The 13,867-nt window shown below is 35.1% G+C and overlaps 1 protein-coding gene across 2 annotated transcripts in view; it reads right to left on the reverse strand.

Moving 5' to 3' along the window:
* Positions 1 to 6,990: 6,990 nt before the first annotated feature.
* LIPK (lipase family member K) overlaps positions 6,991 to 13,867 on the reverse strand; it is a 47,180-nt gene continuing 40,303 nt past the window's right edge. Inside the window, exon 11 of one of the 2 annotated variants that reach the window (XM_055274294.1) lies at positions 6,991 to 7,250. In XM_055274294.1, coding sequence (XP_055130269.1) covers positions 7,011 to 7,250 — 240 coding nt within the window. In that variant the 3' untranslated portion in view covers positions 6,991 to 7,010. The remainder of the gene's footprint in view (positions 7,251 to 13,867) is intronic. The other variant, XM_055274293.1, reaches the window with a different exon arrangement.

Here is a 13,867-nt window from a genome sequence, read left to right on the forward strand (position 1 = left end):
AAGGAACTAGTGCCAACCATGCAGTGTGTAGGGATGCGCGTGATTGTAACTCATTTGAGAAGATGAGGCAACCCTGACTCCTAAATCCTGAAACCAGAAGGAATTTGGAACTAGCAGTATGGCAGAGGAAACTAATTCACATGCCAAAGGGATTTGGGTTGCTGTCAACTTTGGCACAGTAACCTTTGTTTACACCAGTGGTTAATGGCAGAAATGGATGCCGAGTAACGACAATTTAGCTCTAAGTCCCACATGAGATACCAGATAATGGAGGCACATGTGCCTCAGTTTTCTGCTTCACTTTGTATGCCTATGGAGCTTAAGCTGTAACTGAATCTCTTTCATCTCCCAGCATGAAGAAGGGTACGGAAAACTAAGTTGCTACCCAGCATAATATAGGAGTTTCAGTTCTATTAGTTTGGATTTATCCTCAAATCCTTTCGAGCAAATATTTTGTATTGTCCAAATCCTAAGATCTGTTTTAGTGGAGTGGGAAATTTCATGCCAATTAAACAAATGTGGAGTAAAAGGAAGTGTTCAGCTGGTCGGAACAGGGAAAAGTTATGTACCACTCCTTAGTCACTTAGTCTTGATGAAAGACTCAAGCATGTTTTTCCCTGATTGATAGTATGATGGCATAGGTATGTGGATTTTCCTGGAATTTCTCATGGTTTTTAACTTCAAAAACAATCCTTTCTAACAAAACTTTATTGGACTCTTTAGAAAGCTCTAGGGAGCACTATGTTATTATTATTAATATTGATTTGTTGTCTTGACTTAATATGGAAATAGCACAAATACAGTTCAATTTCACAGATCTTTACAGATTGTAGACTAGCTCAAATCTGAAAAGAGTTTTTACATCATTGATTTATATTCCTTCCTCAACTTTGAGTTATTTGAACAATCTAGAAAATTCTTGTAATTCTTTTGTTTGTACAGAAACAAAGTAATGTCAAAGAGGTAAAGCTGAACTTTCTCACAATGCTCCATCACTCTTCCTATGCAAGCTTGCTATTTTAATAAATATTTAATATATTAATGAATATTATATATTTTTATATATTATATATTGTTCTACAGTATTCAATAATATATTCTATCTTATATATTTTCTATATAATAAAAGTATATAGAAAATATTTTCTATATAATAAAAGTATATAGAAAATATTTTCTATATAATAAAAGTATATAGAGAATATTTTCTATATAATAAAAGTATATAGAGAATATTTTCTATATAATAAAATATAGAAAATATATAATGTTATAATATTTCTATTATATATTTCGATACTCATACTGAAATTTATTTAAATGAATAAATTAAAACTTGTTCCTTGGCCCTGTGGGATACAAAATGGTAGCCCCTACTCTCTAGAAGCTCAAATTTTTCCATTTTTTTTTTTTAATAAAATTAGATGATAGTGGAGCTAGAAAGGGGTAACCTTTCAGAAGGCCTGTGGTATTTTTGAAATCTCAGTCCAAGAATCATATTACGGCCTTAGCTAACTGCTTAATGATGGCTGCTCATTCAGTTGTGAAGATGGTGGAACATACATGGTTGAACATAGATCTTTGACTTTGGGATCTGTCTGTAAAAACAATTATTATTTTTCTTCCAATATCCTATTCAAAACATATTTCCTATTACTGTGTGGTTATCTTTTTGTTTGTTGGATTGCTTCTTTCTCCTCAAAGGCTGCTTTTTCGAATTTTCTCTTGAAAATAACTCAAAGTTAAAAAGGTTAGGCCATAACCAGCAAAATAGAAACTAGTGAGAATTTTGAAAAATAAATAATTTGAACCTCACACTTTTGAGACAAATTTCACCTTACAGTAAAAGACTGTGCATGAACAAGAACCTGGATTTTGTCTCTTGCTCACTAAATAATTTATCTAATTTATTTTGCATCCTAAAATTCAAACAGTGCTCAATAGAACCATAAGTGTCCATAAGTGTATACGTGTGTGTGTAAAATTATTAATTAGCACACTTTTGCTTAAGAGAAAATACTTTATATTTTAAAATTTCATCTCTTTACTCAAAGCAAAGTTGGCAATGTTCATAATTTCTACAAGAAACAGTGTTGTTTTTGAGATTACGTAGTAGCATAGGACATGCTTTCTTTTAGTGTCAGTGAAAATGAATCTGTTTCAGTGCCATCTAAACTATATCCATCTTTAAAAACAGTAATGGCTATAATAGAGAGAAGAGAGAAGTGACAAAAAGGTCTATCAATCATAGTTAACTAAAATATTAAAGATTTTTGAAGAGGCCATAATAAGTTTATTGAACACACATCCATCCCAACTCAAAATGTTCAAAGGAAAGATCACTTACATTTAAAGAGAAATTATTACCAAGAGTGCCGGCAGCTGTCCTTGATAACATCCATGTTCTGGAGTGACAGGATCAGGACCATCCGCATTTGTGACAAAGGTCAAATCCTTGTGAGAATGAAGAGGAAGGGCCATACCATTGAATATGAGGAAAATTATATCATCTTCCTGCCCCAGGCGGATTTACCCTCCTCATTTCCTGCTTAATATACAGCATGTATGTATGGTATTCTCTAGAGCTCATTTTGTATTTGAATTTCTGTAGGAGGTATATTCAAATGTAGATTCTTAAAAAAAAAAAAAAAAAAGACAGGACACTTAGCTAGACATTCAAGTTGGATCTAGTTTTAATTTGTCTCATCCAATTTGCAAGAGTAAATAAATGGTGATGGGAATGTGCAAAGAGGTAACATTGTTGTTTTGATATATGCTCCTGTTTTTTTCCTGAGTTAATGTTCTATCTTGAGTTACTATTAAATCACCTTCAAATCTCACCAGCACCCCTGAAAATAGATAAATGGTTTTTAGAGTTTCTTGATTTCATTCCTCCTCTAATCACCATCATCATCAAAAATTTTTGCTGAGTGAGTGAATGAGTGACTGAATAGATGATTCTAGAAGTGCAGAGAATGCAGCTTAGTTACTGAGGAATACTAATAATGTTATTATAAATAATAATAGTGAATTATTTATTATTTATTAAGTACTTAGTATGTGTCAGGTATTTTACTTTGATATGCTACCAACTTGGCTGTAAATTCCACTGGCTTTCTTTGCTATTACAAGGGAAATTTTTCTTAACATTACCTACTAAATTTAATAGAAAACAGGAAATTCACAGGAAAAATTCAATCTTGTCCTGTTTTTTAACTAAATTGGAAGAGATACATTGCTATTTACAGATTGCAAACCACACGAATGCAATTTAAAAATTGCTACCTGATAGCAGTTTTTCTCTTTTTCAGCCTCCAAATTATTCTTAAACCTAGTAACCACTATAGCACAATCTGATATCTTTTACACAGTCTGTATTCTTTCATTTTTCCATACATTTATAAAAATCTTATAAACGCAGAGTTATTCCATTTTCCTAGAAATAACCAGAATTTTTAGGGGATAGTTATCTTACTCTTTTCACTATCTGAGCATGGTCCAATAGAAATATAATGTGAATTAGATATTTAATTTGAATTTTCTAATGGCCACATTTTTAAAAAGTATAAAAGGTGAAATAAAATTTTAAAATGCATTTTATTTAAACCAATGTGTTCAAAATATTATCATTTCCACATATAGTCAATATCATTATTAGTGAAATATTTTCTGATATGGTTTGACTGTGTCTCCACCCAAATCTCATCTCAAGGGAGAGACCTGGTATGAGGTGATTGGATCATGGGGATGGTGTCCCTCACGCTGATCTCATGATATTGAGTTCTTATGAGATCCGATAGTTTCATAAGCGTTTGGTGTTTCCCCTGCTTGCTGTTCTCTCTTGTCTGTCACCATGTAAGACGTGTTTGTTTCCCCTTCCACCATGAGTGTAAATTTCCTTAGGCCTCCCCAGCCTTGCAGAACTGTGAGTCAATTAAACACCTTTCCTTTATAAATTACCCAGTCGCAGGAAGTTCTTTTTTCTCCACATCATAGCTATTATCATCATTTAAAATCACATATGTGATCTTATCTTTTAAGTATTCTTAAGAATAAGACTTCAATGATTTTGTTTTCAATATCCTGTGAGTGGCTAGGAGGGCCTAAAACCAGACTCTGCCTATCCCTTTGAGCTCATCTCACCCCATTCTCTGTTTGGCAACTTGGGATTCTTTAATTTTCTTAATTTAGCCTAGCTCCTTGCCCCCTGATTTGGTCCCCTGCCTGTAATATCTGGCAGATATCACGGATATCAGCCAAACTTTCATGTCTTCAGAGAAGACTTACTTCCCTGTCTACCCTGGTGAGGGTGTACTTCTTTTTGATGGCTTCATCACAATTATTAAATTAAAATTAAAGATTTAAGTATGTAAATTAGTATAGGTTGAGCATTCCTAATCCAAAAATCCCAAATCTGAAATGCTCCAAAATCTAAAACTTCTTGAGCACTGAAATGCCACAAGTGAAAAATTCTACACTTGACCTCATATGATAGGTTACACTCAAAACATAGTCAAAACTTTTGTTTCATGCACAAAATTATTTAAAATACCATACAGACTTACTTTCAGCCTATTTGTATAAAGTGTATATGAAACATAAGTGAATTTTATGTTTAGATTTGGATTCCATCCCTAAGATATCTTATACTACAAAATTCAAATACGTCTGGTTCCAAGCATTTTGGACATAGGATACTCAAACTATAGCTGTATAGTATCTGATGTTTTCATTACTCTGAGCGCCACTTGGGCAGGAATAGTGTTTTCCTTATCATTCTTCTTGTTCTGAATGGCTAGTTTATAATACATACTTATAACATTAAAGCATAAAGGTTAAGAGCTTGGTTACCTAAAGTCAAGGTTTCAGAGTTCAGAGAACTAATATTTTATAGCAAGTTGCCCAGTATCTCTAAACTTCAGTTTCCTAATCTGTAAAGTGATAAGAATGATACCTTGTTATAAGGCTATCATGAAGATTAAATGATACAATTCATGTAAAATGCTTACACTATTATTTCCTCATGGAAAAAGCTCAGCGAACTTGAATGATCATGGAGGGGATGATTTTTGTCAAACCATATACTTCTGTGTTTTTTTCCATGTACACCAAGCAACAGTTTCATACTAGAATTTCCCATGTGTTTTGTTACAGGAAAAGAAAACACTAGTCTGGCCAAATTATAGTTTTTGATATAAATTATAAACATGTGTTTTGTTTTATGTTCTGCAGCTCCTTGTACATTTCAGTTGCATGAATCAGCACGTGTAAGTGCAGTCATTTCTGGGGCAGTGACAAGATCAGTGTCAGGATATGCCAGGATGATATGCCATAGTCACCAGAGGTGTCTCCCTGTGAAGGCTTTTGGTGCCCTGCCAGCCAGCCTTCCCAGGCTAAGACTCAGATCTCCTTTAATGCCCTCCCCATCATGTCTACAGCCCCTTTATTTATGCCAGGAAATTCTTGATAAATGAGTCTTAGCCAAGTTTATATTAATTACATGTTGTAAAATACCCCAATTTCTACAGTGCCCAATCAAGTGCTTCATAAGACTTGACACTCCCAGTCACCAAACATGTATTCATTGATCATTGACTTTGTGACTGGATGATTGTTTTCCAACCCTATATAAAGAAAGAAAAACAAATTCAGCAATCAGCAATGCAAAATTCAATGTCTGGCATTCAATATAAAATTATTAAGCATGCAATAAGGCAGGACCCATAACCAGGAGAAAAATTAATCTATAGAACAAATTCCCAAATGACAGAGGTGACTGAATTAGCAGAAAATATGTGAAAATATATATTAAAATATGTTTACTCAAGAATTTACATCTGTCAAACTTTTAACCAAAGAGACAGAATAATAATCATCATATATTAATATTATATATAATTTTATTATAACAGATAACATATCATATGTAGTATATTACATATTTATTATACATTGTTATCTAATTCTTTAATACATAATTATATTTTAATATATTGTATATAATATAACTATAAATTCTATATCATATTATGTTATATAATTAATATAATCAAACATATAATTAATATAATTGTTATATAACAATAACAAATAGTAGTAGTAGTTTACTATTGCTGATAACAAATTACCACAAACTTAGCAGTTTAAAACAATATACATTTATTATCTCACTGTTTCTGTGGGTCAGTAGTCCAGGCATGGCATAACTGGGTCCTCTGCTCAGGATCTCCCCATGTTACCATCAAGGTGTTGGCCAGGATGCTCTCTCAATGGGAAGTTACTAGGGAAGAATGGGCTTCCAAGTTTATTCAGGTTTGGGCAGAATTCATTTTCTCGTGGTTATGTGACTGAAGGCCTTGGTGTTTTGCTGTTTTATCAGCTGGAGGCCACCCTCAGATTCTAAAAGCTATGCTCAGTGCCTTGTAAGGTCAGTTTTCTCAACATATCTGTTTATTTCATCAAGCTAACAAGGAGAATCTTTTGCTCCAATCTGCTAAGATGACGTGCAGTGGCGTGATCTTGGCTCACTGCAACCTCTGCCTGCTGGGTTTAAGGGATTCTCCTGCCTCAGCCTTACAAGAAGCTGGGATTACAGGTGCGTGCCACCACATCCGGCTAATTTTTGTATTATTAGTAGAGACAGGGTTTCACCATGTTGACCAGGCTGGTCTGAAACTCCTGACCTCAAGTGCTCCTCCAGCCTCGGCCTCCCAAAGTGCTGCGATTACAGGCATGAGCCACCAAGCCCGGCCGACTTCTTGTATAATGTAATCAGGGATTGACATTTTATCACCTTTGCCATATGACAAAACCTAATCAAGGGTGTGACATCTTACACCTTTGCCAGTTCTGTTGGCTTGAATGAAGTCTCATATCCCGCCCACATTGAAGGGGAGGAGATTATACAAAGGCATAGATACTAGAAGATGGAAATCACTGGGGATCACCTAGTGTCTGTTCATCTCATTATTATTATGAAAATCCACTTGCTTAGAGAAAGGAAAGTGCATTTAATTCTGTAAGTATTCCTCCATCAATCTAATTAGGTCTTGGTAAATTTCCTGAGGTGCATCCTCTCCAAGGTAAAAATCCACATGATTGTAGTGTGGAATCAGCTTGTAATAAATAAGGTTGGCAATTTGAGGAAGTAAATTTTCGACATCCTTGGGATCAGCCACAATGTCCTGTCCACCATTCCATATTGCTGTTGGAACTTCCATCTTAGTAATGTTGTATAAAGGAGGTGTAAGCTAAATACAATAAAAGAGAGGGAAAAGTTTTTACAGAAAATTACATTATAGAAGTAACATTAACTAACAGCTGTTGATCAAGTTCTTTAAATGCTACAAGTGTACAATTAGCTTACACTTAATGGTATATAAACATTAAAATGTTAAAAATACTTGAAACCATTTTTGTGCACTAATATGAATTGTGAATCGAAAAAAACAATTCAATTATTGTATTTCTGACTTGCACGTTTGGGAAAATAAGAAAAGATTCTGGAGGAAGAGCGTTATTTTTTCCATGGGGGATCATCTTTCTAGTTAGCATTTGATCTCAGAAGGTGACCTTTTCAAACAAAATGTCAGATAGGATAAATATCCCTTCTCCTAGGCACAAATCTGGGCTCAGTGGCATTATTAATATTTGGGAATCAGCAGACTCTTCAGGGAGCATTGAGACCAATGCATGAAAGACATTTGAAGTATGATGTTAAAAAGGAGTCAGTCTGTTACAAATAACTAGAGTAGCTATAGTACTCTATAAATTCTCAGCAAATTTTCCCTTACCGCTTCACATTGATCCAACACAACCTCTGGTCCAGGTAACCAGGTCTGGCCAATTCGTCCTCCATTCTTCAGGCCACAGTGATTGTATGAGAGATGGGCATGTGACTAAAACTGGGCCAGAAGTCTTTCTAGAACTTTTTGCCATAGCCATTGAGAATATAGTATCTTTTGGTGGGGGTTGGGGTTAGGGGGCCTTTGGAAAAACTATATGAACTAAGTACATCTAGTCAGCACAGTTTCCTCACAAGAGACAACCGTATTCTGAAACAGTGTGTGTGTGGCATATCCCCACCCCACTCCTGCCACGTACATCTAACTATAGCAGCTGGCGAGAAAAGTCAGATTTTTCACAAGAGTTAGAGTTGAGTTATACATTTTCACTATTATAGTTGTTATAGCAGTTGTTATGATGACATTAAAAATTCCCACATTAAAAATTTTTTGGCTGGGCTTAGTGGCTCACGCCTGTAATCCCAGCACTTTGATAGGCTGAAGCAAGAGAATCGCTTGAGCCCAGGAGTTCAAGATTAGCCTTTACAACATAGTGAGACCCTGACTTTATTTTTAAAGGTAAAAGAAAAAAGAAATTAAAAAAAAATTTTTTTTTCCAAATTTCTAGATTTGAAAAACCCAAGTATCATTGATGGTTACTTTTTCAGTTTAAGCTCAGTCTATCGGCAAGAAGCCAAAATCATTAGTGGATTTCCTCACATACTTGGGAATAAAACAACAATAACAACAATACACATTTCGCTTTAATATAAAACTTTTCTCTAAAAGTTTTCATAGATCTGGTGACACACCAGATCGAAAGTAGTACTATTTTCTAGGGAATGGCGTGCCAAGGCACACTATCCCTGGCAGATTCTACTTCCTAAAAATGATACTTCTTACTTATATCTTTAATGATCCATATAATGGTATTTTTAAAAGTGGCTAGTAAATGACATCCTAAAGAACTATTAGGCAGTCTTAGTTATTAAACATAGATAAGAAGTTAGAGAATATACTTTAAAAACAAACTTGTTTTTTGTTTTTTGTTTTTGTTTTTTTGAGAAGGAATAAGCGTAGTGGAGAAGACTAGACTTTAAATCCAGGAATCCTGGGTCATATTCTGGTTGATTTTTTTTCCCCCTTCCAACTTTTATTTTAGATTCAGGGGGTACATGTGCAGGCTTGCTACATAAGTAAATTGTATATCATGGAGGTTTGGCTTACAAATGATTTCGTCATCCAGGTAATGAGCACAGTACCCAATAGGTAGTTTTTCAATCCTCACTCTCCTCCCAGCCTTCACCCTCAAGTAGGCCCCAGTGTCTATTGTTCCCCTCTTTGTGTCCATGTAAACTCAATGTTTAGCCCCCACTTATAAGTGAGAGCATGTGATATTTGGTTTTCTGTGCCTGTGTTAATTTACTTAGGATAATGGCCTCCACCTGCATCTACATTGCTGCAAAGGACATTATTTCATTCTTTTCAATAGCTGCATAGTATTCCATGGTGTATATGTACCACATTTTCTTTATTCAGTCCACCTCTATGGGCATCTAGATTCCATGTCTTTGCTATTGTGAATAGGGCCACAATGAACATACAGGTACATGTGTCTTTTTGATAGAACGATTTATATTCCTTTGAGTATATACCTAGTAATGGGATTTCTAAGTCAAATCATAGTTCTGTTTTAAGTTCTTTGAGAAATTGTCACATTGCTTTCCACAATGGCTGAATTAATTTACATTCCCACCAGCGGTGTATGAGCATTCTCTTTCTCCACAACCTCACCAGCATCTGTTATTTTTTGACTTTTAAATAATAGCCATTCTGACTGGTGTGAGATGCTATCTCATCATGGTTTTGATTTTCATTTCTCTAATGATTATTGATATTGACCATTTTTCATATGCTTATTGGATGCATGTATGTCTTCTTTTGAGAAGTGTTTGTTCATGTACTTTGCTAACTTTTTAATGGAGTTGTTTGGTTTTTTTGCTTGTTAGTTTGCTTAAGTTTCTCATAGATTTTGGATATTAGATCTTTGTCAAATGCATAATTTGAAAATGTTTTCTCTTATTCTTAGGTTGTCTGCTTACTCTATTGATAGTTTCTTTTGCTATTCAAAAGTTCTTTGGTTTAATTAGGTTCCACTCGTCAATTTTTTTTTTGTTGCAACTTCTTTTGGCATCTTTATCATGAATTTTTTGCATCTTTATCATGAAATTTTTGCCAGGTCCCATGTCCAGAATGGTATTTCCTAGGTTTTCTTTTAGGGTTTTTATAGTTGTAGGTTATACATTTAAGTCTTTAATCCATCTTGAGTTAATTTTTGTATATGGTAAAAAGAAGGGGTCCAGTTTCAATCTTCTGCATATGGCTAGCCAGTTATCTCAGCACCAATTATTGAATAGACCATCCTTTCCCCATTGCTTGTTATTGTCAACTTTGTCAAAGATCAAATGATTGCAGGTGTTCGACTTTATTTCTGGGTTCTCTAACCTGTTCCATTGGTCTATATGTCTGTTTTTGTACCAATACCATGCTGTTTTGGTTACTGTAGCCTTGTAGTATAGTTTGAAGTCAAGTAATGCCTCCAGCTTTGCTCTTTTTGCTTAGGATTGCCTTGAATATTCAGGATTCTTTTGGGTTTCATATGAATTTTAGAATAGTTTTTCTAATTCTGTGTCAGATGTCATTTGTAGTTTGATAGGAGTAGCATTGAATCTGTAAATTGATTTGGACAGTATGGCCATTTTAATGATATTGATTCTTCCTATCCATGAACATGGAATGTTTTTCCATTTGTATCATCTCTGATTTCTTTGAGCAGTGTTTTAAAGTTCTCATTGTAGAGATCTTTCCTTTCCCTGATTAGCTGTATTCACATTTTATTCTTTTTGTGGCTATTGTGATTGGGATTATGTTCTTGACTTGACTGTCAGCTTGGACATTATTGCTGATTTTGGTACGTTGATCTTGTATCCTAAAACATTACTGAAGTTATTTATCAGTGTAAGGAGCCTTTAGAATGAGACTGTGGGATTTTTTAGATATAGAATCATATCATCCATGAAAAGAAATAGTTTGACTTCCTCTCTTCCTATTTGAATGCCATTTATTTCTTTCTCTTGTGTGATTGCTCTGGCTAGGACTTCCAGTACAATGCTCAATAGGAGTGGTGACAGTGGACATTCTTGTCTTGTTTCAGTTCTCAAGGGGAATGCTTCAAGCTTTTGCCTATTCAGTATTATGTTGGCTGTGGGTTTGTCATAAATGGCACTTAATATTATTATTATTTTCTTTTTTTTTTTTTTGAGACAGAATCTTGCTCTGTCACTTAGGCTGGAATGCCATGGCACAATCTCGGCCCACTGCAACCTCTGCCTCCTGGGTTTAAGCTATTCTGGTGCCTTAGCCTCCCAAGTAGCTGGAATTACAGGCGCCTGCCACCACACCCAGCTAATTTTTGTATTTTTAATAGAGATGAGGTTTCACCATGTTGGCCAGGCTAGTCTCATACTCCTGACCTCAAGTGATCTGCCTGCCTCGGATGGGATATATATGCAGAATGTACAGGTTTGTTACATAGATGTACATGTGCCGTGGTAGTTTGATGCTCCTATTGACTCATCCTCTTAAGTTCCCATCCCTCACCATCCAACCCTCAACAGGCCCTGGTGTGTGTTGTTCCCTTCTCTGTGTCCATGTGTTCTCATTGTTCAACATGTGGTATTTGATATTCTGTTCCTGTGTTAGTTTGCTGAGGATGATGGCTTCCAGTGCTTCTGTGTCCCTGCAGAGGACATTATCTCATTGGCTGCATAGTACTATGACTGCATAGTATTCCATGGTGCATATGTGCCACATTTTCTTTATCCAGTCTATTATTGATGGGCATTTCGATTGGTTCCATGTCTTTGTTATTGTAAACAGTGCTGCAGTAAACATACATGTGCATGTATCTTTAGAGTAGAATGATTTATATTCCTTTGGGTATATACCCAGAAATGGGATTGCTGGGTCAAATGGTATTTTTGATTCTAGATCCTTGAGGAATAGCCATGCTATCTTCCACAATGGTTGAATTAATTCACATTCCCATCAACAGTGTAAAAGCGTTCCTATTTCTCCACAGCCTCACCAGCATCTATTGTTTCCTGACTTATTAATAATCGCCATTCTCTCTGGCATGAGATGGTATCTCATTGTGGTTTTGATTTGCATTTCTCTGATGATCAGTGATGTTGAGCTTTTTTTCATATGTTTGTTGGGATGGTTCTTATTATTTTGAGGTAAGTTTCTTTGGTGCTTAGTTTGTTGAGGGTTTTTAACATGAAGGGATGTTGAATTTTCTTAAGAGTCTTTTCTGTGTCTATTGAGATAATCTTGTGGGTTTTGTTTTTAGTTCTGTTTATGTGATGCCTCAAACATATTGATTTGCATATTTTGGACCAACTTTGCAACCCAGGAATAAAGCCTACTTGATCGTTGTGGACTAGCTTTTTGATGTGTTGCTGTATTAGGTTCACTAATATTTCATTGAGAATTTTTGCATATATGTTTATCAGGGATATTGGCCTGAAGTTTTCTTTATTCGCTGTGTTTCTGCCAGATTTTGGCATCAGAATGATGGATGATGGCTTCATAAAACGAGTTAGTCCCTCCTCCTCGATTTTTTGGAATTATTTCAGTAAGATTGGCACCAGCTTTTCTTACATGTATGGTAAAATTGGACTGTAATTCATTCTGGTCCAGGGCTTTTTCTGGTTGGTAGTGTTTTAGTACCGATTCAGTTTTGGAACTTGTTATTGATCTGTTTAGGATTTCGATTGCTTCCTGATTTAATCTTTGGAGGTGTTATGCTTCCTGGAATTTATGCATTTCTTCTAGATTTTCTACTTTGTGTGTGTAGAGGTCATAATGATAGTCTCTGAAGGGTTATTATGTATCTGTGAGGTGGTGGTAATGTCCCCATTGTCATTTCTGACTGTATTTATTTGAATCTTCTCTCTTTATTCTTTATTAGTCTAGCTAGCAGTCTATCAATTTTATTTATTCTGTCAAGGAACCAACTTGTGATTTTGTTGATCTTTTGTATGTTTCTTTGCATCTCAATTTCATTCAGTTAAGCTGTGATTTTGGTTATTTTTTCTTCTGCTAGCTCTGGAGTTGGTTTGCTCTTGTTTTTCTAGTTTCTCTAGGTGTGATGTTAGGCTGTTAATTTGAGATCTTTCTAACTTTTTGTTGTGGATGTTTAGCACTATAAGCTTTCCTCTTAACACTCCTTTAGCTGTGTCCCAGAGATTCTGGTATATTGTATCTTTGTTTTCATTAGTTTCAAAGAATTTCTTGATTTCTGCCTGTATTTCATTATTTACCCAAAAGTCATTCAGGAGAAGGTTGTCTAATTGCATGGTTTTGATAGATCATCTTGGGACTGACTTCTACTTTTATTGTACTGTGATTCATGAGTGTACATGGTATAATTTCAGTTTTTTTTAATCTGTTGAGAATTGCTTTATGGTTGAGTGTGTGGTCAATTTTAGAGTGTATGCCATGTGCACATGAGAAGAATATGTATTCTGCTGTTATTGGGTAGAGTGTTCTCTAGATATCTGCTCAGTCTATTTGGTTAGGTGTCAAGTTTAGGTCCCAAATATCTTTGTTAGTTTTCTGCATCAAAGATCTGTCTAATACTGTCAGTGGGGTGTTATGTCTCCCACTATTGTTGTGTCGTTATCTAAGTCTCTCTGTAGATCTCTAAGGACTTGTTTTATGACTCTAGGTGCTCCTATGTTGGGTGCATATATATTTAGGATAGTTGTATTCTTGTTAAATTCAACCCTTTATCATTATTTAATGTCCTTCTCTGTTCCTTTTGATAATTGTTTATTTAAATTCTGTTTTGTCTGAAGCAAGAATAGCAACCCTTGGTCTTTTTTCTTTTCCATTTGTTTGATAGATATTTCTCCTTCCCTTTTCTTTGAGCCCATGAGTGTCACTGCATGCAAGATAGGTCTCATGTGGGCAGCATACAGTTAGGTCTTGCTTCTTTATGCAACTTGCAACCCTTTGCA

The sequence above is a fragment of the Symphalangus syndactylus genome, chromosome 4, assembly GCF_028878055.3.
Source record: "Symphalangus syndactylus isolate Jambi chromosome 4, NHGRI_mSymSyn1-v2.1_pri, whole genome shotgun sequence".
NCBI lineage: Eukaryota > Metazoa > Chordata > Mammalia > Primates > Hylobatidae > Symphalangus > Symphalangus syndactylus.